General features: G+C 39.0%; 2 protein-coding genes across 2 annotated transcripts; both read right to left on the reverse strand.

The window, feature by feature from the left end:
* Positions 1-6611: 6611 nt before the first annotated feature.
* On the reverse strand, positions 6612-7790 carry LOC134650852 (gem-associated protein 7-like). Its single transcript, XM_063505784.1, has 4 exons — positions 7649-7790; positions 6936-7122; positions 6799-6865; positions 6612-6668 (listed from the first exon to the last, which is right to left on the reverse strand). The coding sequence occupies exons 1-4, from the start codon at positions 7737-7739 to the stop codon at positions 6612-6614; spliced, it is 402 nt and encodes a 133-aa protein (XP_063361854.1). The 5' UTR covers positions 7740-7790.
* A 1496-nt stretch (positions 7791-9286) lies between these two features.
* LOC134651167 (luc7-like protein 3) lies at positions 9287-25312 on the reverse strand. Its single transcript, XM_063506204.1, has 9 exons — positions 25084-25312; positions 24558-24753; positions 24140-24237; positions 23516-23667; positions 22490-22627; positions 21046-21306; positions 13206-13294; positions 10927-11010; positions 9287-9557 (listed from the first exon to the last, which is right to left on the reverse strand). Exons 1-8 carry the CDS (start codon positions 25186-25188, stop codon positions 10964-10966), a joined length of 1086 nt encoding a protein of 361 aa, XP_063362274.1. The 5' UTR covers positions 25189-25312; the 3' UTR covers positions 9287-9557; positions 10927-10963.
* Positions 25313-25610: the final 298 nt, after the last annotated feature.

Here is a 25610-nt window from a genome sequence, read left to right on the forward strand (position 1 = left end):
GGGTCTACATTCGGAGACTTTGCTCTTCGCTAAGCTAGGTCATAAAATAAATTATTACGTTGTCTTAGGTCGTGTTAACCTTTCAATATTGTGTGGTCAAAAATTGTGGGTTTCAAAATTCGTTTATGCTGTATAGAGCAGAAAAATCTTTCTCGAAACATACAAATGATATTAACCTTTTGGACGCCAATGACCGATATATACGCACCGCAGGTCCAACGCCAAAGACGGATTAATCGGTCATAGACCACAGAGCAACATAGACCTAGGTGCATATTATGCATGAAGTTCAATTTCAGTTTTGACACTTCCGTGACGTGGCGTCTGAGTGACAGCTTTTGTGTTTGACACGGCGTCGAAAAGGTTAAGAATTCGGTCGCATTGCCACATCCAAGGATAGGAAGGAGCATTTCAGCACGGATTTATTATTTAAAATAAAAGCGGCCAAGTGCGAGTCGGACTCGCTCATGAAGGGTTCCGTATTTAGGCGATTTATGACGTATTAAAAAAAAACTACTTACTAGATCTCGTTCAAACCAATTTTCGGTGGAAGTTTACATGGTAATGTACATCATATATTTTTTTTAGTTTTATCATTCTCTTATTTTAGAAGTTACAGGGGGGGGGGACACACATTTTACCACTTTGGAAGTGTCTCTCGCGCAAACTATTCAGTTTAGAAAAAAATGATATTAGAAACCTCAATATCATTTTTGAAGAGCTATCCATAGATACCCCACACGTATGGGTTTGATGAAAAAAATTTTTTTGAGTTTCAGTTCGAAGTATGGGGAACCCCAAAAATTTATTGTTTTTTTTCTATTTTTGTGTGAAAATCTTAATGCGGTTAACAGAATACATTTACTTACCAAGTTTCAACAGTATAGTTCTTATAGTTTCGGAGAAAAGTGGCTGTGACATACGGACGGACAGACAGACGGACAGACGGACAGACGGACAGACAGACAGACAGACATGACGAATCTATAAGGGTTCCGTTTTTTGCCATTTGGCTACGGAACCCTAAAAAGAACTTAATGCTCATTGTTTATGTAGTTATTATTATTGCTTTCATCGCAGAAGCAAATATCGGTACGGGGAAACATGTCTTACTTTCTTGTACTAAATACTTATGTATCTGCAGCGTTTAAGGGAGAGAGGTCATGACCCTCGTTCCGGCAGCGTTTAAGGGAGAGAGGTCATGACCCTCGTTCCGGGTCTTTCCTGATGCAGAGGCTGTCCATCGCAGTTCAGCGTGGCAATGCGGCGAGCGTGATAGGCACCTTTGCGTCTGGAAGGGCGCGGGACGAGTTGTTTGACTGAGTTATGGCCTTGTTGAGTTTAATTTTAATTTAGTTTATAGTTAACTTTAATATATTTTTAATGTAAATTTGTTAATTTTCTTATTATAAGTATAATAAATTTAACTAACTTATGTATATGTACCTACCTATTGTTTCATATTTTGAATATTGATTGTTTAATAGTATTTTCTTCGCGTTGTGTTTTTCACTCAGCAGCAAAGTATGTTTATCCCTCATTCCTTAAAAACCCTCCCAGCACTCAAGATTGCACTTTTTGACTCACTCGCTACACTCGTGGTTCTATCTTTGAATTAAACGACAACATTGCCCGGGTTGCCCCCTTATAAAACAACTATAGACTCGGATGAAGCACCAACTTAACATTGACGACTAGATTAGCGCAACTCAGCAGCGATCTGCCTCCGAATAATACAATTTTAGCAAAGTTATTACTTATTAGCTTATTACGTTGGTGCATTGCAACCTACCCTATTCCCCACGGAATGTGTAGAAGTTTTTAGGCGCGCCGCACGCCTGTTTACCCTCGCCCGGCGGACCTGTTGCTCAATCGATTCAGCCCGGCGCTACCTTTAACCGGTACTTTAAGTGGTATGTGTATACTGTTCGTGATAACCTACTCGTTTAAACACTATTTTGTTGACCAAACAATTAAAAAAAAATAGTAGGTATTTTCGGCAATAATAGCTCCAAAAGACCAAAAAAATAACCAACTTCGGTCCGTGAGTCAAAATTATATGAAAATCATGAAAGTAGTGATTGATATATCCATAGCATGTACAGTCAGCAGCAGAACTAGCTGTGGTCAAAATAATTAACGCTCATTATCCCTTGGAAATAAAGTTGTGATAAGATCATTTTGGACATCTCGCCCGCTTTGAAACTATCGCTATTGTAAACCCTGCCTAAGGAATAATAAAGCAGGAAAATGACCCTTGTGTCGTAAAATTAAAAAAAAAAATGCTCACGAAAGAATGTATTAATTTCGGCCCCTACAGTTATATTTCATGTCAAATATATATAGCTTGAATAATCTTACTAAGACGTCTCGAATTTCCCGAAGTACTTAAGTAACACAAGAAAAATACCTAGGTGGCTTTTGCCCTACGTACTATAAAGTCAATCCTAAGTAAAATATTTAGGTAGATACAGAATATATACCTACTTATTCTCTTAAGCCTAATTAATCTTATAGATAGCTTTATATGACAGGCGAGGCGTTTATGAATAACACCGTTTATAAAAATTAAGTCAACGTGACCTCACGCTCTGACTGGGCACACTGAGTTTTTCCTTGTTCCCCATTTTTGCATTAATTAGATGACTAAGTTAGGTACATTGCAGATACCTATAGCGCTACCTACCTGCAATGGCCATACATTCTATATCGTAGATATATAGATTTGTATTTGTGCAGGGGGAAGTTTGGGAGAATCCGGAGAATTGACCCAAATTCGACTTTCTAATTTATCCCTCTGAGCTAAGATTTGACACATTTTACTTACAGGTACCTATTCTTATTTACCATTCATGGTCTGTACTCAGCGACTGCAATACGAGCGAAGCGAAGCGAAGCGAAACGAAGTTTATAGTTTTATATCCAGCTAGTCTTACCTAATATTCTAACGGTAAAACAGAAAAAGTCCAAATTCTTCAGACTACGGTTTCTGTAGGTACAGTCAGTTGCAGAGAAAAGGTACCCCTGCATAGAAGTTTGTAGGCAGGGGTGGTAGCTTTTCTCTGCAGCCGACTGTACCTATAAAACTTCTTCCTCTTTAAAAGTCAGTTCAAATGTAGCGTAGGATGTATCTAAACTGGGACATGAAAATGAGTAGATTGAGATACCTAATATACATATACCCACAGTCCCACATACAATTCATACTTACAGGTACCTAAGTATTGATTGTATGATTAATCCTCCCTCTTAGTTTTGCTGTAGGCGTAAATAGGTAGATGCACTTAAAACATTTGGAAGGCTAAAAGTAGGTACTAAGTATAGTAAGTATATATGCTGTAATTGGTACCCACCCACTGTGAGTAGGTATATAACAACGTCATTTCCAGGTCTAAACTATTTATTTGCGTAATCCTTGTTTCCCCGGTTTTCCCCTCTGATGAATAACTAATTGATGACAATACTTAAAGCTTAGATATTTGTTAAACCAGTTTAGTAGCACTTCTGAGCCGTTAAGGAAAACACACAACCAAGAATGTAAGTAAAATTATAGACTCAACTGATTAAATACATTATTTAGTTTAGGTAATTATTTTCCGTAATATTTGGAAAAAATTAGCAAATTTAGTCTAGATTTCTAGATTTATTTATTGCTTATGTTAAGTTTATTCGAATCGTTTCGTTTCTTTCTCTCTGGTCGTTTATTTCCAATTCCATGTATCCGTAAATCCCTCAAAACATTTACAATTCTACAATTACAAATAGTAAAATCAGGTAACACAAATCATAAAATTGTATTTATCAAGACAATCATTGTATTTTCATTCCCGCATTAGTTTAGGGGTGTGAACCAAGTTAACCAACACTGTTAGGTGATTGTCCTACTTGATATGTTTTCAAATTTTATTAATATTCCAGAAAAATGCGTTGTCTGTTCGTATTGGTAGTGGCGATGACCCTAACCGCCGCTCTTACTCATCCTTCCATTCCCACCCTCGAAGCCTACTCAAGAAATACCCAAGAAAGACCTCAAGAAATTAGCAGTCACACAGACTCCAACCCAAATGGATCTTCGGAAAGAGTAAGAAGATCGTTAGGTGTAGTGGCCTGCATCACCTGCCCTGGATCCTCTAAGTGCCTGGACGGTTATAAGTACGTGGCTGGTGTGGGCTGCGTTCGTGTGAAGAAACATGGAAAGTGATATCGAGAACTTATTTAAGTACAGCAAAAGCTAAGAGTGCAAAGTATTGAAAATAATAGTAAGTACCTAGTTAATGCCTTTTTTCTCAAAAATGGACGGCAAAGTCGACGTTGCCGGTTATAAAATAGGTCGCGAAGTGCGTAGTTTATGGTCATTCAAAAAATTAAAAAGTTAAAAACATTGCAGTCTCGATTTCGGGACTGCAATGTCGCATACAAATTCCATTATTTAACGAGTTCCAAACTTTTAAAAACTTTAAATGGCCATATCAAATGAACGCATAGGTCCCTTAAACATCCAAACAGATGATCAGCACTTATTATTATAAAGCCTATAACAGACTATCGCACCGCACCGCGACCTTGGAGCGTCGCATCCATAAGTGAGAGCGAGAAAGAGATATCTGTTTCACCCATAAGTGAGAGCGAGAAAGAGATATCTGTTTCACCCATAAGTGAGAGGGAGAAAGGGATATCTGTTTCTCGCTCTCACTTATGGGTGCGACGCTCCAAGGTCGCGGTGCGGTGCGATAGTCTGTTACAGGCTTAATGTTGGTACCGCGACTATTTAGGTGTCTCAAATAGGTTGGCGTATTTTCAGCAGAAAATACACTTCTTTTTTTTTTAAAGGCGGCAAGCAAATTTTTTTAATGGTTGTATTTTTCTGTGATAATTAGAACGTTGCTTCTGTAAGTTCTGTAAAATATTTCTATTTATTGCACCATTTTTGAGAAAAGCACTATATATGACTCGGCTGGAAGGCTACTTGCTGGCTTCGGATTCAATTAAACGGACTCCCAAGGTCGTCCGTTTAAAACGAATCCTCAGCCAGCAAGTAGCTACTTCCGAACCTCGACAATAATGTACTATTGGAAGTTTTGGGACTATGTTAGATTTATTGTTATGGCAATAAAGTGTCGATGTTTATTTAGATGGATTTTCCTTTTTGTTTGATTCTTTTGACCCAACCTATTAAATATGTAATAGTACCTATGTATTCTTTGGTAGGTTGTATAGTACGTAGCCTTGTTTAACAGTATAATAATAATATTCCACATTACTTATAGAATAGAAACCGTAGATAACTTTTTTTTTCTACTCCAGCACTTAAATGTGTCAATTAAATGACTGACAGTGATATCTAAAGCAATGTCATTTGAATGCTTTGTCTATAGACTCATAAGATGACTGCTAGCAGTCATCTTATGAGTATAATACAACTGCTTTATTTTTTTTAAAGATACAAGTTCCGATCATCTTGATTGAAAGAGGTATGTTTTCATTTACAATAATAACTCTTTTTTTTTTTTAAATAATAACTCAATTTTTTTTAAATAATAACTCTTTTTTTTTTAATAATCTTTTTTTTTTTTTTTTTTTTTTGCTGCAGCTGTCATAGAAAAAGTAATGTATGCAACAGCTCATAATTGGTTCTTAAAATTCTCGGGTCTTTTTTTACAAAACTCGACTACGTCTCGTTTTGTAACTTCGACCCTTGAATTTTAAGAACCCTTATTATATCACTGTTGCATAAACTACTATAGTAGGTACGAGGTAGATGATAAAATCTTGAAAAGTTTCTAGCACAGGCCATAATAGAGGTTAAGTCGGTATACTTTGGGTGTCAAAATCGTCTCGAATCGAAAAGTACAGTCGTCGATAAAAACGTGTATCAAACATGATTTGTAAAACACCTTCTCTAGGTTATCGTATCACCAAATCTGTCGCTTACCTATAGTCAATTGATTGCGCAGAAAAAGTTCCGCAAGTGAATCTCGCACTCCCCAAGTAGGGATTACTTGCCAATCTTACTCGGATGAATTTAGATTAACTCTGATACAGATCGAATGCTCGTTGGATCTCCTTATTGGATTATGGTGATGTCGGATACGTAACGTGTTTTGTATTCGCTTATCTTTCGTGGCAAATGTAATCTAGGTGTCTTAGAGCAAGATTGGATAGGCTATTAAATCTATTACTGGACCAGGGAAAACAGCTCCCACACTCGAACGGAGTTTGCAACGCGATCGGAGGACCATATAGACTACACCGATAAATTATACTATCTGTAACTCGGTGTCAAAATTGTAACCCAGCCAGGAAACGGAAGACGTAATCTTCTTCAATATTTGAAGTTCTAGGAAAACGGCAAAATGACCGTCTTCGAGACCAGCTTCTTTAAAAAATAACCCCAGAAACCTAAGGAAAAAGTACGACGAGAAAGTCCAATAAGGGTACGTAATAGTAGGTATAAAAATTAAAGATATAAAAGAGGTCGCACGCCAGCCAGTCGCCAACACCCTACTAACTTCTCTAATTTTTTTTAAATCCATTTCTATCCACTAGTTGTGATTAATGCAAGTTTGACTTTTAAAACTACAATGCCATTTGTTATGCTTATACCATTCTTATCAAAAAGCACATGCTGGACAAGTGCACATGTATTTAACTCTATAGAACTTGTGGAACTGCAAATAAAAATACTTATAATTTTACCTTTATGTTATATACAAACTTTATTAACCCTTTAACCGCCAGAGTCTGATATATAAGACATTACATATCCAGCTCATTTCGCCACAGTCTGATAAATAAGACAAAGATCTGATTTGGTTTTCTTAATAGTGTCATACAATACCTTAAAAATATAATATTAACACATTCACTGCCAAGAACATGTGTGTTAATTTTGTACTGGAAACGGCCCAGCCCCGAACCAAGTGTTAATTATAAACTAAGGTAGCTGTATATCTGTATCAAAATGTATCGCTAACACATCAGGAGTTCTCAGACGTGCAGAAGGAATGGTACTGGCCGGTGTCCTTAAGTCCCGGACCAGCATTTCAGTGCCATCGGGCTGCCATCCGGAGAATGTTGCATTGAGCTCCGTTTGCTCATATGTAAGGATTGTGCAGCTTTGTCCTAAGAAACAAAATTACTTGAAATTGACACAGCTTTTACTATTGTGTGATGTATATTAATTAAGCCACACTTAGTCATAGCAAAATTCCATGCATAATTACATAAGTCTACATATTTTGGGTAAGTTGGGTAACTACAACTCACTCTTAAGTTTTTTAAATTATATCAAACTCATATAGACTTCAAATATTTATGGGTGTAGTAGTTACCTACCTAAATATAGACTAAATATTCTGTATTTTTTTATGATATTAATTTCGAGAAATATATTATCAAACAAACGAGATAAGTAAGGCAATCCAGGACGGAATGCGTAACGTACAAGCAATCTTTCTTAGTTAACAAAGTAAATGAAATACCCATCTTTGAAAGAGTAAAATGAATTTAAGATTCTAGTCAATACTATGTTGCTGGTATCGACGCTCATGCTTAACCTATAGACGAGCTAGTATTTAACAGAAATTGTTACTAGCTCAGTTTTTATATATTTTATTGCGGAATATTAGCCGGTAACCTATTAACTTACCACGCAGCTCACTGATCCCTTGAAGAAACCTCTCCCGTAGCTTCGCACGAGCTTCCTGTTCCACTGGAGATATTTCTGGCTTATGGGACATAGCGCTGGGTAAATATCAGTGTTCTTAAAGAGAATATAACTTTTAAGGAACCGATCGTGACCATTATTTGTGGTCAGGGTCAAACTGTCATCTGTCAATGTCATTTCATTGTGACGTTTTGACTGCGTTAAGTTTATACAAATCCTATTTGAATCTTTCAATTTTATAGCCTGTTTATAGCCATAACCATAGCCGCGGTGCGGTCCGGAAATGTGTTATGGCTATAAAATTAGAAAAACCCACGCAAATACTGGGATGAGATCTTGCCGTTTTATGCATATTTCCAAGGTTAATGATTTACTGCAGATTGTACCCATCTACCCCTAGTCTTACCTGTTTGAAGTTCGGATCACGTCCTCAATTCAAATAAAATATTCAAAGCAAGTTCTCGTCGCAAGTTATTAGAGACACTTCTTTTATTTTTATTCTAATTAATGAGACTCGTCGCATTCATATACTTGGTAGGTATTTTCTTTTACAGTGAATAGCTATTCAGAATCTAATTAAATAAAAAGTTCCCGTAGTTGAGCACATCCTTAGAAATGTGATGCATCTGAGGAAAGTAGTTTTAAACTTTGCATCTCGTGTTCAGCTCTGCATACAATGCAGTCATTCAAACTAAAACTATGGACTTATCGTCGCATTTTAATAAAGCAGCGATTACAGGTTACCAGCTTTTTATAAAATGCGACCCGATAACTGGAAATAACGCTACAAAATTTACCCGTAGGTAGGTACTTAGAAGAGGAAGTAAGTTGAATGGAAATAACGCTACAAAATTTACCCGTAGGTAGGTACATACTTAGAAGAGGAAGTAAGTTAAATGAAACAAACAAATGGTTATATTTTTTATTCCTTCGAAATAATTCATAGTTCACACATTCAAGTCGTCCAACAAAATTCGATCACAAAAACATCATTATGACGAAAAAATAATAATTGCATAAATACCTGAATCACTCCTCAGTGGCAACTGGTATATTTAACATTACAGAGCTTCCTAGGAAACAGAAGTCTACACTTTACATTTATTCTCTAAGCGTAAAAATAACAGGTCCTAGGCAGGACGCTACTTGGTGTAAACCGTCTTGAACAACACCTAATTTATTATTAAACTCTGATTGATAATTAGATTACAAAAAATCTACCAAAAATAATCAGTGTCATCGACTCTTGGTCAGCATTAACATTTACAGCGTTGTTTTTTGATGATATAGGAGGCAAATGAGCAGACAAATCGCCTGATGGTAAGCAATTATCGTCGCCCATAGACACCTGCAACGCCAGAGGGGTTGCAAGGGCGTTTCCGGAGCCCTTAAGATGGGAGTACGCTCCTTTCTTGATGATTTGAAGGTCGCATCGATTTAGAAATACCACGGGCCAGTTCATTACACAGTTTAGCTGTGCGAGGCAGGAAGTTTATGGAGAAACGTACGTTGTGTCTTGTAGTTACTTATAAGACCTTAATTATTACCACTGCAGGTATTTCTTAAACAAGACTGACTGTGACATAATATAATATACAAATTGTATCAGTAATATTAAAGCTTGCTTCTTTCTTATTACGTAGTTTAAAATTGCAATATTAAATTAACTATTTAAATGATAACAGTTTAGTAGATTTTTTGGAATCTAACCAACAATCAAAGTACCTTAAAAGTCTTAAAACTACGGGTAATTCTATGTCACCTCGGAACGCGGGAGTATTGTGGACTTCTGGATTATGCTTGCGGCCTTCTGTCTTCAGTGGTTAGATGGCTTAATTCAAAAGTACCTCTTTATGTGGTCCGGGTCCGGTCTTCGTCTACGGAGTGCCAACTGAAAAGTCCATCAAGCCAGCTAGTAAGGGGCACTTGGGCATATATGTTAACATGGATGAATCTATCAATGTATGAGATCGTATAATTCAGTCAGTCAACTTTTTTGAAGTTGGTACTCTGTTTTGTTGCACTAATCTGTGCCTAAGCCCTTATAAATTGGTTTCCTAAGTTTTGTGGAATATTTTTTTATCAGCAATAAACATTCAATCATTGATAGATCATCCAATGGGGTGCAAGGGTTAAATTTTATGTTATGGCAGCAGGTTTTCAAACCAGATTTAATGAATTAGTAAATAGTGATACCCTGCTACCACACATTACAAGATTTGGGTACCTGGAAGTACATAGTAGATGTTGTAGTATTATCCTCGCTTTGGCTAGGCATATATCCCACGGGCCGCGGTATGTTGGCAAGTTATTAGCGATACAACGCTGCAACGGTTCACATCGAAAACGAAGCATGGCCAAGGGCTGGGGTTTTCAGGGTGTGAATGATTTGAGATCGGACATTGGTTACTCTTCAGATAATTTGTCTTTATGGGGAACGTTCGTTAACAGTAGGGGGCAGCACAGGACACGTATTTTGAAATGTTGAAGTGGCAATCCCCAATTAAGGCCCTAAGATGAAGACATATGGGCGTGCATGAACTGTAAGGGGCAACACAGGAGCCCACTGATTATACGCGTAAAATACCATGTCAAGAAGTTATTAATTTCGATTTACTCCGCCCTATTTCCTACTTACTACCTCCAAATAATATCTAAATACTTTTCACTGTTTGTCAAATCAGTCACACACCGAATAAGCCAACCTATGCTCATGTCCTAACAGACTAATTTTGAAAAAAATAACTGTAGGAATAAACATTATATCTGAAAAGATAAGAGACACGTATCGTATGTAATGTATCTGTTTTGTAGTCAGTTTGTCATCGTCTCAAAAGGGTCTGGGAGCCCTAACAAATACCTGGCATGGCATACGCGACCCGCGATCCGCGTGGCAACTCTGTTTAGGTAGCGGCGAAAAATGTTGGAAATACCTCAAACGACGACGAAGCCGTGCTGCTATCATAAACGACCTTATTGCCCGGGCGCTAAAGATTCTTTTTGAATGAACAGCGCTCGAGTAATATGCGTTTTCCCAGCTCGCGGCAACTATTATAACCAATCAAATACCTGCCAAGTCCGTCGGTGTGACGAATTATCGAATCGAGAGTACAAAGGACTCTTGCCATATATTTTGGTATTACAATAAGCTGTAAAACAACATGTTCGTTTATTACTCATCATGATCAACATGGGGCGGGGTCGTTCGTGTGGAGTGTGGGGGTGGGTGGGTAAGTGGTGGGGGGTGGGGGTATACGTACCGGTGTGAGGCGCTATTTGTGATACCTCAGTCAGAAGCTAGTGGCGATCGCGGGAGCGGCGACGCGGGCGGTCGTGGGACGACCCTGGAATCAGACAGTTGTTATTTAGTTGCGCTATAGGCCCCGTGCAGGAACTATAGAGGGCAGCATAGGAGCTGTCAGATTTTTGGCGCGAGGCGTAAATGTGTAGTTTATGCTTCCGATGTAGCCCACAAGATGGCAGAACCTACTATACACAAGGAAACATACCGACGAGAACGGTAGATGGTAGCACTTGCTTTGGAAATGTACATGTGCACATATGTTTCCGATTCAGGCCACAAGATGGCAGACCCTCCAACGCGCACGGTCCCTATAAATGACACAATTCCAAAGGATACATACATGCCTATCAATAATTACTGTCTTCACAATACGACTTCATTCTTGGCCTGTAGAAGCCCAAGCATTTTTAGATAGAATCTGTGCAACTATGCTAACTCTGCAACGAGTCGGCAAGCCATATTACACATCAAATACTATGATAATAAGTCAATGGAAAGGCCCTAGGTTGCTATACCATAATCAAAGTGAAGATTAGTTATCCGAGCGAGCACTAAAGACAGGTCACCTTTGCTACTAATCCATTCGTCTGTCCATCTTTTCTATTAACCGCATTTCTCAATGGATTCTCTTGGAATTTTGGGAGCTGGTAATGAAAATTATAAGGATTGTTTGTGTCGAATCTATTTTCCGAAATTTTAAATGACGGATTTGTATTTGCGACGTCTGCATCTCACGGAGGCACTAGTATGTAGTAACGACATGAATATGAAAAAGTTTATTGTATAAATTGAAACATACAGTACCTAAATCACGACCCTGTGTCCTGAGCTAGGAAACCCTGTGTTACAGGACCCAGTTTCGTTATCTATACCAGTTTCTTAATCTATATGAGGAGTGTCTTTTCAAAAGGGTTTATTTTTTTCTTAGCGGTACTTCTAGAGAGAACCTTGCTCAAGAAAACTTAAGGTCCAATATAGAAATAGATTCTCAGAAAAAATAAACCCTTTTGAAAAGACACTCCTCATATAACCTAGTAAAAAATTTTTGAACTGAGCTTGTTCACTTACCTGTACTAACAATGGCATTATTTTATTACAATCCCATTATCTGCTTTTGTTCACGTAGCCGCCAACCAGTTTACTTACAAAATAAGTTAGGAGTACATTGCATGTTTATTGAATTTTTAACCTTATTCCTTGTTCAATGGGGTTAGAATGGTCTAAAAAGATAATATCATATTCAATCTTTTGTAGTCATATCCACCTTAGCCACGACAGGGAAGTAGTCTGGTGCAAAATGCAAAAAAAGTTATGTTAGCCATTATTTAGTTAGTGTATTTTGTAGTCTATTGTTTAAAGAAATAGAGTCGTTAATCTATACTAACATTTCAAGGCGGTTATAATCTGCTTTTACTACGAGGTAGTTATCCTAATTTGTGGTTTACCACTCAATGGTATTGTATTCTTGAGACTCTTTGAGTAAACTAGCTTACATATTGTATAGTTTGTAGCTTTCTAATAGACCCCGAAGGCTAATCCTATTGTCTATTGTTAAGAAAAACCGCTCGTGCCACGTGCCACAACCACCTGCATAAAAAATCGGTACTTCGGTTATAGTTTGTAGCTTTCTATTAGAGCCCGAAGGCTTATCCTATTGTCTATTGTTCAGTAAAACCGCACGTGCTACTTACCTGCAAAAAAGTGTCCTAATTATTCTATTTGGCACCTGAGCGCGGGCTAGTCCAATGCTCAAAAAACCAGTGTAGGTGCGCTCTCCGATAACGCGCCTTTGTTACGCATCTCGATGACACATTTTAGACTGGTTCTGTAGCGTTCGACTCCCCGGCACTCAGTAACCGAAGTACCGATTTTTTATGCAGGTGGTTGTGGCACGTGGCACGAGCGGTTTTTCTTAACAATAGACAATAGGATTAGCCTTCGGGGTCTATTAGAAAGCTACAAACTATACTGAGTGCCGGCGAGTCGAACGCTACGGAACCAGTCTAAAATGTGTCATCGAGATGCGTAACAAAGGCGCGTTATCGGAGAGCGCACCTACACTGGTTTTTTGAGCGTTGGACTAGCCCGCGCTCAGGTGCCAAATAGAATAATTAGGACCCTTTTTTGTAGGTAAGTAGCACGTGCGGTTTTACTGAACAATAGACAATAGGATTAGCCTTCGGGGTCTATTAGAAAGCTACAAACTATACAAAAGTACAGCATTGGTGTACTTACTTCTCTCCCTGCGCGATCTGCGGTCACGCTCGCGGTCCCGCTCGCGGTCCCGCTCGTCGTGGCGGCCGCCCTTCTCTTCACGGCTCGACCTACAAAACAATAGGGATGTTGACAATTTTTAGGGTTCCGTAGCCAAAGGGTAAAAACGGGACCCTATTACTAAGACTCCGCTGTCCGTCCGTCCGTCCGTCTGTCACCAGGCTGTATCTCACGAACCGTGATAGCTACAGTTGAAATTTTCACAGATGATGTATTTCTGTTGCCGCTATAACAACCAATACTAAAAACAGAATAAAATAAAGATTTAAGTGGGGCTCCCATACAACAAACGCGATTTTTGACCGAAGTTAAGCAACGTCGGGCGGGGTCAGTACTTGGATGGGTGACCGTTTTTTGCTTGTTTTGCTCTATTTTTGTTGATGGTGCGGAACCCTCCGTGCGCGAGACCGACTGGCACTTGGCCGGTTTTTTTAGAACTGTATTCATTTTATAGATAGACACGTAATTATTACAAAAAAAATATTTAAAATTTTTATTCATCCATTTTAAATACAAAATAGAGCTTAATTAGTTTATTGTTTAAAGTTCGAGCCTAAACGCTCCAAGCTGTCACGTGATCTTGATGACGTCACGAACTCGAAAATAAACAAGCTGCTGCCAAAATGTCAGTCCTAGCGTAGATCAAATGCTGTAAGTAGTATTTAATTTATCTCTCTTTCTAAAAGATAAGTATTACGTAAATATATAAGCTAAAATAATGAATAACAAGTTTTACATGTCTTATGCAGTGCCTATGTGTAAAAGAACAACAATCAAGACCCTAGAGTATAAAACAAATTTTGTTACGTTGCAGTTACGAATTTTGACTTGAATGATATTGTTAATTGCGTACTATACAATACATATTACGTTCAGCGATGATGAATACATTTCAAAAATTAATCACAATAACTGATTTCACACAAAAACACTTACGGTTACAATTTAAGATGAATTATTTTTATACAACTAAATTTTGAGTACAAAGAGCGGTAGCCGGTTATACTTTTTAAATTTTATTTTTTTTTCTGTTTTCCACAGCCAACGTGGCAATGATAGTTCCATTCAGCCAAATAATTAAAAAGATTTTTAGTGAAATATCGTATTATATAACATTTTATTTATTTAATAACAAACAAATATATACGTTATATCATGTTTTAATATTTTTTGTACGTAATACTTGTTATACCTATTTTGTATTAGGAGACCTCTATGGCCATAGAAGAAATAGTCTTGTCATTCATGTCAATGTCATTCAATAAAATAACGTAAACATTTAAATATGTTATTATTAATCTAAATAATGAATACATAAAACTGGCGACGATGACGGAGGAATTAGAACGCTTTACGCGCTTGCGGGCATCGGTACGTGGTCAACTTACAAAATTAGACCAACAACTACAACAATTACACATTACATCGGACTTCGAAATATGTCAACGGCTTACAAGCCTTGAAAATTACGAGAAAAAGTTTGACAACATCCAGAATGAAATAGAGTCACGAACAGAAAATATAGAGACCGAAATCGAGCAACGCCACGCGACAGAGGAATGTATTTTGCAATTAAAAATGAAGTTACACGGCTTACGCCCTACCCCCGCTGTCGAGGGATCCTCAACTTACGTGTCGGTGTCGCAGCACGCTCGGAGTCTTGAAGGCACGCGCGATAATACACCCGTGGCTGTACACCGACCCAAGATCACATTTCAACCATATCATGATCGAGAAGACTTCACAAATTTCATACGAAGGTTGGAAACATACATGCAACTAAATATCTGTGAAGATTCAAGAACCCGGACGCTAATGCTTTTAAGCTCTATACCACCAGACCTACACCAAAAGGCCTACGACTTATGTGCACCCGACAATCCGTGTGAAATGGATTTCAATCATGTTGCCAAAATATTGAAGGAATATGTAAATCCAAAGCCTAGCGTTTGGGCATGCCAACATAAATTTATTACGCGAGTACAAGATACACATGAATCAGTCATGCTTTATACCTCTGAATTGAAACGATTGTGCCAAGATTGCGAGTTTTCGTGTACTCACTGCAAGAAATCAATTTGCGATCAATTTCTTACTCTACAATTTATAAGAGGTTTACGCGACAACGATATAAGAACAAAACTCTTGCAGGAAGTAAAGGTAAAAAGTTTCACAGACGTAATAAAAACTGCAACTACACTCGAACTGGCAAAATCGGACAGTACCTACATGTCACCTGCACACTGCTCTACGCAAGAACCTCAAGATCAACACTTAATTAAAACGAGATACGATAGTTTTAAACGTAAAATGGATAACAAACCTCTTTCGATTAAAGATTTAAAGGGAAAATGTTTCCGTTGCGGAAGTCAAGAACATCAAGCAAATACGTGTCGAAGCATAAATGACACATGTACCAAGTGCAAGCGAAAAGGCCATCTTGCTCGAGTTTGTTTACGATCTACGCAAGCGAACAAACAAATAGAACATGAACTCACGGAAGATCACGACACGGATAGCTCAACTGAAACAGTCGATGACAACACACCCTGGGATATGAACTTAATACAATCCCGTAACACAGATAAGTTTATGATAAACGTGTCTCTCAACAACAAGGACACCGTCATGGAAGTAGATACGGGTGCGGCCCTGTCGTCCATGTCTTACAAAGATTTCCAGAAATTAAATACAGGGTGTAAAATATACAAATCTAAAATTACAATGAGGACATACACGAAAGAAGTTTTCGTACCGTTTGGCGTAGCCTATGTCACTTGCAAATGCAAAGATAAAATATTTGATGGAAAACTCTACATTATGAAAGAAGACTTAGATGCTATCTTCGGCCGAACATGGATACGCGCAATAAATTTATTCGACATGGATAATATTAATCAGCTCAATTTAGAAACACACCCAGACATCGAAAAACTTATCTCTGAATTTCCCAATGTATTTGATGGTACCCTAGGTTGTATACCTAACTACAAAGGTCGTTTCACCTTAAATGAAAATTCAACGCCAATCTTTGTCAAACCTAGACGCATTCCATATGCGTTAAAGGATAAGGTAGATGACGAAATAGATCGATTATGTAAACAAGGAGTCATCACAAAGATTGACAACTCAGAATGGGGGACACCTGTTGTACCGATTGTCAAACCTAACGGTAGCATACGCTTATGCGCAGATTATAAGGTCACCCTAAATAAATCAATTAGAGATGAACAGTACCCCATCCCTATCATAGAAGACATCCTGGTAGAGATGAATGGAGGAGAATTGTTCTGTACATTAGACCTTAGCCAAGCCTATTTACACATGATGATGGACGAAGAAAGTGCCATGATGCAGACCCTCAGTACACATAAGGGAACGTTTAAAGTAAACAGACTCATGTTCGGGGTCAAAGTAGCCCCTAATTTATGGCAAAAATTCATGGATCAACTGCTACAAGGAATCACCGGCGTCAAATGCTTTTTCGATGACATCATCATTCAAGGATCTTCAGAAAAAGAACTACTGGCTAGACTACGACAAGTATTACAAAAATTAAATGAAAACAACTTGAAACTGAACAAAGACAAATGCCATTTTATGAAGGAGAGCATTGAGTATTTAGGGCATATTATTGATAAAAATGGTTTACACAAGAATAAAAACAAAGTAAAAGCCATTACAGATACTAAACCACCCAGTAACGTAAATGAATTAAGGACCTTCCTTGGCATGGCTAATTATTATAACAAATTTATACCGAACTTGGCTTCAATATCTACGCCTTTGAATAACCTGCTTAAGAAAAACGCACACTTCGTGTGGACACAGAAATGTGCTGAAAGCTTTAATAGGATCAAAAAAGAAATACTCAGCGATAGAGTACTGACCCACTTCAACCCAGAACATCCTCTGGTTTTAGCTACTGATGCATCACCTACGGGTCTGGGAGCCGTTCTTTCGCACCGCTTACCGGATGGATCTGATAGACCTATTGCATTCGCATCGCGCTCATTAACAAGTAGCGAGAAAAAGTACAGCCAAATAGACAAGGAGGCTACATCGCTGTTCTGGGGTCTCAAAAAGTTTTTCCATTATTGCTACGGACGCAAATTCATACTTGTGACTGATCACAAGCCGCTAACCACCATTTTTCACCCACACAAGACCTTGCCAGCAATGAGCACAATGAGGCTTTTCCACTACGCACATTTTCTATCCGGTTTCAACTACACAATCGAGTACCGGACTTCCAACGATAATAGTAATGCAGATTATTTGTCAAGATTTCCAGTAGATACAATATCTCCGAATATAATTGATGTACATACCGCATTTCAATTAAATCAAATGAACACCATTGCGGTTGACCGTGTGAAAATCGCTGAAGAAACGTTACAGCATCCTATTACAAGCGTTAATGGCGGGCACGACCGTTCGCCGATATGGCTACAACGATAACGAACTTACCATTCAAGATGGGTGTATCTTAAAGGGAACGCGAGTCATGATACCAGCAGGGCTGAGAAAACATATATTGGATGAATTACATTCAGGACATCTCGGTATGGTGAGGATGAAATTACTAGCAAGAGGCTACGTCTATTGGAAAAATATGGACAAAGAATTAGAAGACGTAGTAAGAAACTGTCGTGAATGCCGGCTACACCAAAACGAGCTTCCACCGGTTACACTACACCTCTGGGAGCCTCCGACCGGCCCGTGGCAGCGCCTCCATATTGACTTCGCGGGACCTCTGAAAGGACAGTCCTTACTTATAGTTGTCGATGCTTTCACTAAATGGGTTGAAATCTTCCCAACCAAAACGACAACCAGCTCTTGGTGTATCAGAAAATTACATGAGATTTTTATTACGTTTGGGTTTCCCTTAACACTCGTTTCTGATAACGGACGTCAATTCATTTCAACAGAGTTCGAAGATTACCTTAAGAAAAAAGGAGTAGTACATAAAACATCCGCACCGTACCATCCAGCTACCAACGGACAAGCTGAGAGATATGTCCAGACAATTAAAAAGGCTCTAAAATGCATGGACGCTGAACCAGGTAATCTGCACGACAAAATCTTAGCAGTAAAGGAGCGATTGTTGAGAACGCCGAGTACTACCACCGGCAAGAGCCCATATGAACTTATGTTTAAAAGAACGATAAGAAATATGTTGCACGTGCAGTTCAAGACCAGGGGGGAAGATGTGGGGACAAGGCCTGAAAGGTCCGAAGAGAACCACACCGTCCGGTCATTTACGGTCGGCCAGAGAGTTCAAGCAAGAGATTATACTAGCGGACGTAATAAATGGCAATTTGGAACTGTAACTAAAACTCTGGGCCGGCTCCATTACGAGATTAAGACAGATTCTGGAGATATTTGGAAAAGACACATAGACCAGATGTTGAGCACGGTAATACCAATTCAAGATGCAGAAGACCGATCATAGAGATTTGCGACGGAGGTGTTATACCTATTTTGTATTAGGAGACCTCTATGGCCATAGAAGAAATAGTCTTGTCATTCATGTCAATGTCATTCAATAAAATAACGTAAACATTTAAATATGTTATTATTAATCTAAATAATGAATACATAAAAATACTAATAAGTAATAAATGTCTAATATCGAAATAAAAAATACATACAGTTTTTGAACATCCAAACTCTTTGGTGGTGTCGTATGGATTACGGTCAGGTTTGACGACTTGTCTGTGGTGATTCCCATGTTATGACGTCACGCGCTCCGATTGGCGTTTGCAGTCACGTGGTACTGGGCATTATTTTAAATACTTCTGATTATTTTTAATTAATTTATTACGCATATTTACACTTGCAAAATATGATTTTCCGCATTCTAATATTCCCTGCTATGGTAAAAACATAACATGTTATATATTCGCGATTCATGTCAACATCCCTATTCATCAGAACTGCTGGCTATTCACTTGTTGCATACTACGAGCACAGGGCGGACACGCCATACATCAAAAATGATTTGTGTTTATATGTGTGCGCGGCACGTCTGTACACGCGTCATTGAGTTTCTGACGGAATCCTGACATGTTCTCAGTAGAGCGACTTACGCACACATTCATGTCGTGGGCGACGTAATCCGAATCGGGGCGGGGCGGTGCGTGTCCGTTCTGTATGATAATACTATTACTTATTCTGTGCTACGAGGGAAACATTATTTACTGGTGAAGCGGAGAGGGGATGTGCTTTGCGCCACGCACCGCAGGGGTCTGATATGAGGAATGCTTGGAGCATTCTTAATTTTATGGAGATCAGTCAGATCAGTAGGCGTAGCACATGATTGGCGCGACAGTATCTCGCCGCGAGCTAGACTACCCGTCTTTTTCTAACTGTATTAATAAAAGAGGGACTGGCTGTCGCGCCAATCATGTGTCAGCCCGGCTGATCAGACACACCAAACATCAACCGGTATTGCTACTTTAACTCTAACGCAACCTTGCTAACTCCCTACACCCACCTAAGAGGGTAATTCTTGTTTACTCCTCTACTACTCTTTTACAATTTACTAAGAGGGTTAGTGTCAAATTTTTCTTACAGAAATTGACATAAACTCAGCTGATCATGAACCATAATAATAACATTACACCAATCATCTGATTAAAGCGGCATGGAAGCCGATTCGAACTTACATTTCAATGTCATTTTGTTATTATTCGCCCTTGCGTCTCGCTCGTGCCAATAAATACGTGTAGGAATTAGGGCTTATTTAGACGCGCGAACTCGTATACGATTTTAGTTACATTGCGGACCATGGAGGTTACATCAATAGGGATGATGACACATGTTGAATTTTATAACAAAATCTAGTAAAATAGATAGCAAACGAGCAATTTATCACTATAATGTGGATATTAAAATAAAATATTGAAAACTTACAAAAATACAGGACCTGAAAGTTTCAAAATTTAAGTTTTTTTTAACTTCCAAAAACAATAAAAGCAAGGGTACCATTCGATTCCTTACATTTCAACCAAAAAAATATTATATAGCAACTATATACACAAACGCAATATTTCACCGACAAAAACGCAATTTTCTTGTTTTGTCCATACTACAAGATGGGCTCCCAGAGACCTTGACGTCACGTTCCCTTATCGTTTTGATTAGGGCGTTTCGCGAGTGAAGTGCGACTGTCGGGTTTTGACTACAATTTCTGACTTTTGTGTTACTTTAATGCAATGGGTCCCATATAGACATTTGATCCTAAAACAAACCCGATCGATTGATACCATAAATGAAAATTAGTCATGTAGCCTATTCAACCTACCGATCAAATAACGCAATGTAATCAAACTCGCATGCGAGTTCTCGTCCCGTCTAAATGAGCCCTATGTACGAGCATCGAATTGGCCTTAATCATGGCGTGTTACATGTTACGCTCGTGCTGCGTCCGCCCATGCAAGCAAGTTTCCTAATGTTAAAACAAAACTTTCGTACTATATACTAAAATAATTATTACCCCTATATAAAGTACTCTCAGATTATAACATTACATTGAATTGTTAACTGTTGTTACTTTAGTTTAATTATATGTTTTAATGTATTACTTTCTGTACCTACATAATTAACGAGTATTCCATTGGTTTGTATACCCTTAACATGCTGCTGGAAGAGCGGGGTCTCCTGTCACAAGTATTGATATACTTACTAGGAGGTCCCAACCCTTTCTAAATTTGTTACACAATAATGACTGTGACCAATAAACGATTTTTTCATTTTTTTCATTTTCAAGCAAGAACTTTCAACAATATCAACTTACCGATGACGCTCCCTGTCCTTGTCCCTCTCCTTGTCCCTGTCGCTCTTATCATCCTTCTTGTCCCGCTCCTTATCCTTATCTCCGCGATCGCGTTCTCTGTCTCTTTCCATCCGTTCCCTGTCTCGCCGGTCGGAGCCGAGCCCGCCGCCGCGCGAGCTGCGCTCCCTGTCTCGCTCTTCGCGGCGCTTCTTCTCTTTCTCTTGCAGTTCCTTTTCACGGGACTCCATCATTTCTTCGTAGGCTTGACGGAGTTTGAAGTAGCTGTAAAGAGTGCAATGCAATGATAAGTGTTGCCTTTAAGATGGATCACAGACAAACCAACCTCTAGACATAGCATAGTCGCGCTACCCCCTCTGCCACACATACGGTAGCGTTACTCCATCTTCGAGTCAATCCCGTGCCGTGATTGGTCCGTGTCTTTGAACGGACCAATCACGGCACGGGATTCGCTCAACTCGTCCCCCCGCACCCCCGTATTTTTGGCAGCATCGGTTTCATGAAAGAATTGGCCTAAGCTCAGTGTAGAGGTTGGATTGTCAGTGAGATGGATAGAGAACTATTTCAATTTAATAACAAAATTCGTCATTGAAATAATATGGTCCAAAATACGGATACGAATCTTTCGTATCCGTATTTTCGTTTGTATTCAATGTATATTTGCAACCATGTTGTAGTCTCTGAGAATACAATGTTACTCTTCGTGAATAAGAACTCAAGATTTTGTTTCACTATTGCTGGCGAATTTTTCGTCAGTTGATTGAAAAAACCGGCCAAGTGCGAGTCGGACTCGCGCACGGAGGGTTCCGCACCATCAACAAAAAATAGAGCAAAACAAGCAAAAAAACGGTCACCCATCCAAGTACTGACCCCGCCCGACGTTGCTTAACTTCGGTCAAAAATCACGTTTCTTGTATGGGAGCCCCACTTAAATCTTTATTTTATTCTGTTTTTAGTATTTGTTGTTATATCGGCAACAGAAATACATCATCTGTGAAAATTTCAACTGTCTAGCTATCACGGTTCGTGAGATACAGCCTGGTGACAGACGGACGGACGGACAGCGGAGTCTTAGTAATAGGGTCCCGTTTTTACCCTTTGGGTACGGAACCCTAAAAACTAGTCTTATTCATCAGAATCGGCACAATAGCATTGACACTATGATGGAACACACGACACAGGCAGGGCACACACAGGCCAAGGATGTGCAAGGGCGTGTCCCCATATGCAGTCTGCACAAACACAATGTATTGTTGATGATGATGATGGTATCCTGTTATCCCTTATCCCCTACATAGGGCTCTCAGAAAGGATTTCCATTGGTTTCCACAGGTGGTATGTGGCGTGGGTGGGGTATATTTTTAGTGAATAAAATAAATAAATGAATACACTGCCCTGCAATAACCCATCGTCTTGGCTTGGCATCAGGTAAAGAATTAAGACTTACCCAACATGCTGCTTCCCGGAGAGGTGGTCATCGATGCGCTGCTGAGCGTCACCAACGATGAGGAAGGCGCCGCACACCGGACACACCTCCATCTGCTTCTCTTGGGCGGCAGCCAGCTCCGCGGTCATAGACCAGTGGCTGTAAACATAAGTCATAAGTTTTTCCTCAGTCACCCGACCACGAATACTGTGAAGGGTTCGATACGTCGGGATGTAGTATAAATTCAATATACGCGATATGATCCGTTTTAATAGTTTTATTTCATGAGTAACTATCGCGGTAACCGAAGACAATATTATAATAAGCCAGTTAACTTACAGCGTTAAGACCGCCTGTTGCTACCTTTATTTACACTATAAATCTGTTATTGTATTTTTCTTTGTGGTGCAATACTTACTTACTTAACTTGTTCTAGCCAGTGTCATAACAGGTCACGGACACATAGAGACAGCAGTCAGAAGAGACACTAGAGACAGGCAGTCATGTGGTGCTGGATGCAGCGTAGTGGCTCCATACAGGTCAAAACCTCTCGGATCTCCGTGGGATCTCCCCAAGGTCTTATTCAACATCAAAGGTATGATAGGATTGAGGAGCTTGATCAGTTAGACTAGCATAGCTATACCAACCTGCCTATAGGCAAAGCAGATTGGTAGAGTATTTGTTATATAATTTATGTTTTACTATACCAGCTCATAAAGGCTCTCTTTATTACCCAAAAACTGATGAGAAAGTAGCATTGTACCCAGAAGAGTGGCAAAGTAACTTGGTGAAGATTTTGAGTTGTTGTGGTACACTTGATACCTCATGGTGGAATAGACTTTTAACCCAGTGGCATATGTCAGTTTTGGGTTGTTGGAACTTCTTTTTTTTAATACATCAAATTTCAAATTTAATTGACATAATTGTCAGGGAGCGTCCTGCCATTTGAAGGGTTGAGTGATGATTGTGAATGATAAATATTTAATAGTGTTAATTTACGCTATGACAGTTAAGTAGTGTAGTTAATAAGTAGTGTTAATGTGTTACCTGTTCTCCTGTTGTTTCAGCAAGGTATCTTTCTCTTCTTTAAGCCGGTCACACAGCTTCATGAGGCCCTGAGCTTGTTCCACATCGCCTCTCGTACCCGCCTCCTCAGCTTCTTGGACCAACGCCTGTATCTTCTCAGAGAGGAGTTGGACCTGCCAAGATGATTATGTATTAGATATTTGAATTTTTCCTACTTATGATAATGTTTTTGGATTGACAAGTCAATGAAGTTTTATCATTTTTTTTGGATTGAAAGCCAATCCTTTCAATTAAATATTGTACTGTTAATAACTCTTTGGTAAAACTAATATCAAACCCGGGGTCGCGGCATACCTTGACGGCGTTGGCGAGATGACCTTGACGCCTTTGACAGGAACTGGTAGGAGACAGGTCAAGACCGGGATGGAAAGGGAGGAGGGAGGCCTTTGCCCAGCAGTGGGACACTCTAGGCTCATATAAAAAAAAAAAAGTAATACGAGCAGTGGTGTGCTCGGCAGACCTGGACACAACACACCTCTATCTGCGACATAGTGTGACCATGTTACTCGTCTTCGGCCACCACACTTCCCCGACTTCCCTCACTACTTCCAAGTGGAAAGAATTTACACATTTGAATGTAAATACCTGTTCCTGATTTTTCTCAGTTTGCGCCTGGGTCATCGGTGGACCTTCAGGTTTGGAGTTCATCAACTCCAATCTTTGCTTGCCCTTTTGGATTTTCCCTAAAACAGAAAAATAATAACTATACTAAGATGTAAACTGAAATAAGTGTCATATACTAAATATTTTCTGAAAATAATTTAATTTGTTCTGATATGTATACTAAGATGTTAGTTTTTTACTCAAACAAAAACATGAATATTTCATTTATATTTGATGTACACAAGGAAACATAATTAAGTCACTTGATTAATAAAATCAAGTATAAACTTGGACTTTTCTTTATACCCTGTTAAATTCACAGTAAACAACCTTATAGTAACTAAATTATTATTATTTATTTCAGAATTATTGAATTAAAATGTATGTCAAAATTACATACTTTCAACATCATTTATCATGTGCCGGCAAAACCGTAGAAACTCTTCCACATATTGCGACTTCTTATACGATGCTTCCGCCTTCTCAAAAAGGTCCTTGACCTCATCGTCATGGACCTTGGGGCACACGCCCAGGTCGGCTCTAGTGTTCACAAAGAGGTCATGGGGACAGAACTTCACCATGTAATATTTGCAGTACTGAAACAAGTCATGAAATTACTGAAAAAGTGGCCTGAAGTATACAAGGTTTGCATTTTACAGTTTACTCAATAATACGCCCACAAATAGGTAACATAAATGTTCATTTCTTTTATCCTCTATGTTGAAATCTCGGCCGTTGTATTAAATTAAGTTAATATCAGAATCAGCAATGCAGTCATGCACATGTCATGCATCACTGCAAACCGGTCAGTCCCCTTAGAAACACAGTACATAATTCAATAAATTTATAACCTCTAAATGTTCCCCCATAACAAAAAACAGCGTACAAATGTATTTTTAAAATAAAACACATTTAAAAACACTTACCTCCTGGTCTTCCCAATTCGGTTTCTTTATTTTCTCATTTGGATTGGTGTTCCGATGTCTGCCCATCAACTCGTCCAGCAACTGAGCTGCAGCTAGCACCGCCATTGTGCCTGCTTTTGGCTTCTAACTTATACAGAAACTTAGATAAAGCTATCTTCTAAACAAATACGAAAACATTTGAGAGCAACAACGTAAATCTGATGGATATAATTATTAACAATTCAACACTTAGGCAATAAAACAAAAGAGAGAATTATGTTCCTAATAGTACGACAACGTTGTCAGGTTGTCAACACTCAACCAAGTGAACCAAGTCAACCAAACAACCAACCAACGCTTGAATAGATTTAAAAAAAAAGATCGGTGTTGCTACTTACAGCAGGATAAAATTCCGCATTTTAGTGTAAAGTCCGCTTCACACTCGTGCGCGAATCGTGGCGCGAAGCCGCGAACGCAAGTGTGGAGTCGATTTTCGCAGATAGCGAAATCCAATGCGAAATCAACTCCACAGCCCACACTCGCGTTCG

Source organism: Cydia amplana, chromosome 9 (genome assembly GCF_948474715.1).
Source record: "Cydia amplana chromosome 9, ilCydAmpl1.1, whole genome shotgun sequence".
In the NCBI taxonomy this organism is placed as follows: domain Eukaryota; kingdom Metazoa; phylum Arthropoda; class Insecta; order Lepidoptera; family Tortricidae; genus Cydia; species Cydia amplana.

Excerpts from the sequence above, each read along its gene's own strand:
- LOC134650852 (XM_063505784.1), bottom strand. The coding sequence starts at position 7,739 with ATGTCCCATAAGCCAGAAATATCTCCAGTGGAACAGGAAGCTCGTGCG. Across the intron at positions 7,123-7,648 it reads AGGGATCAGTGAGCTGCGTG|GACAAAGCTGCACAATCCTT; the intron begins GTAAGTTAATAG and ends TTTGTTTCTTAG. Across the intron at positions 6,866-6,935 it reads ACAGATATACAGCTACCTTA|TGAATGTGTTAATATTATAT; the intron begins GTTTATAATTAA and ends TGTTCTTGGCAG.
- LOC134651167 (XM_063506204.1), bottom strand. The coding sequence starts at position 25,188 with ATGGCGGTGCTAGCTGCAGCTCAGTTGCTGGACGAGTTGATGGGCAGA. Across the intron at positions 24,238-24,557 it reads CATGATAAATGATGTTGAAA|GGAAAATCCAAAAGGGCAAG; the intron begins GTATGTAATTTT and ends TTTCTGTTTTAG. Across the intron at positions 13,295-21,045 it reads AAGGACAGGGAGCGTCATCG|GTCGAGCCGTGAAGAGAAGG; the intron begins GTAAGTTGATAT and ends ATTGTTTTGTAG.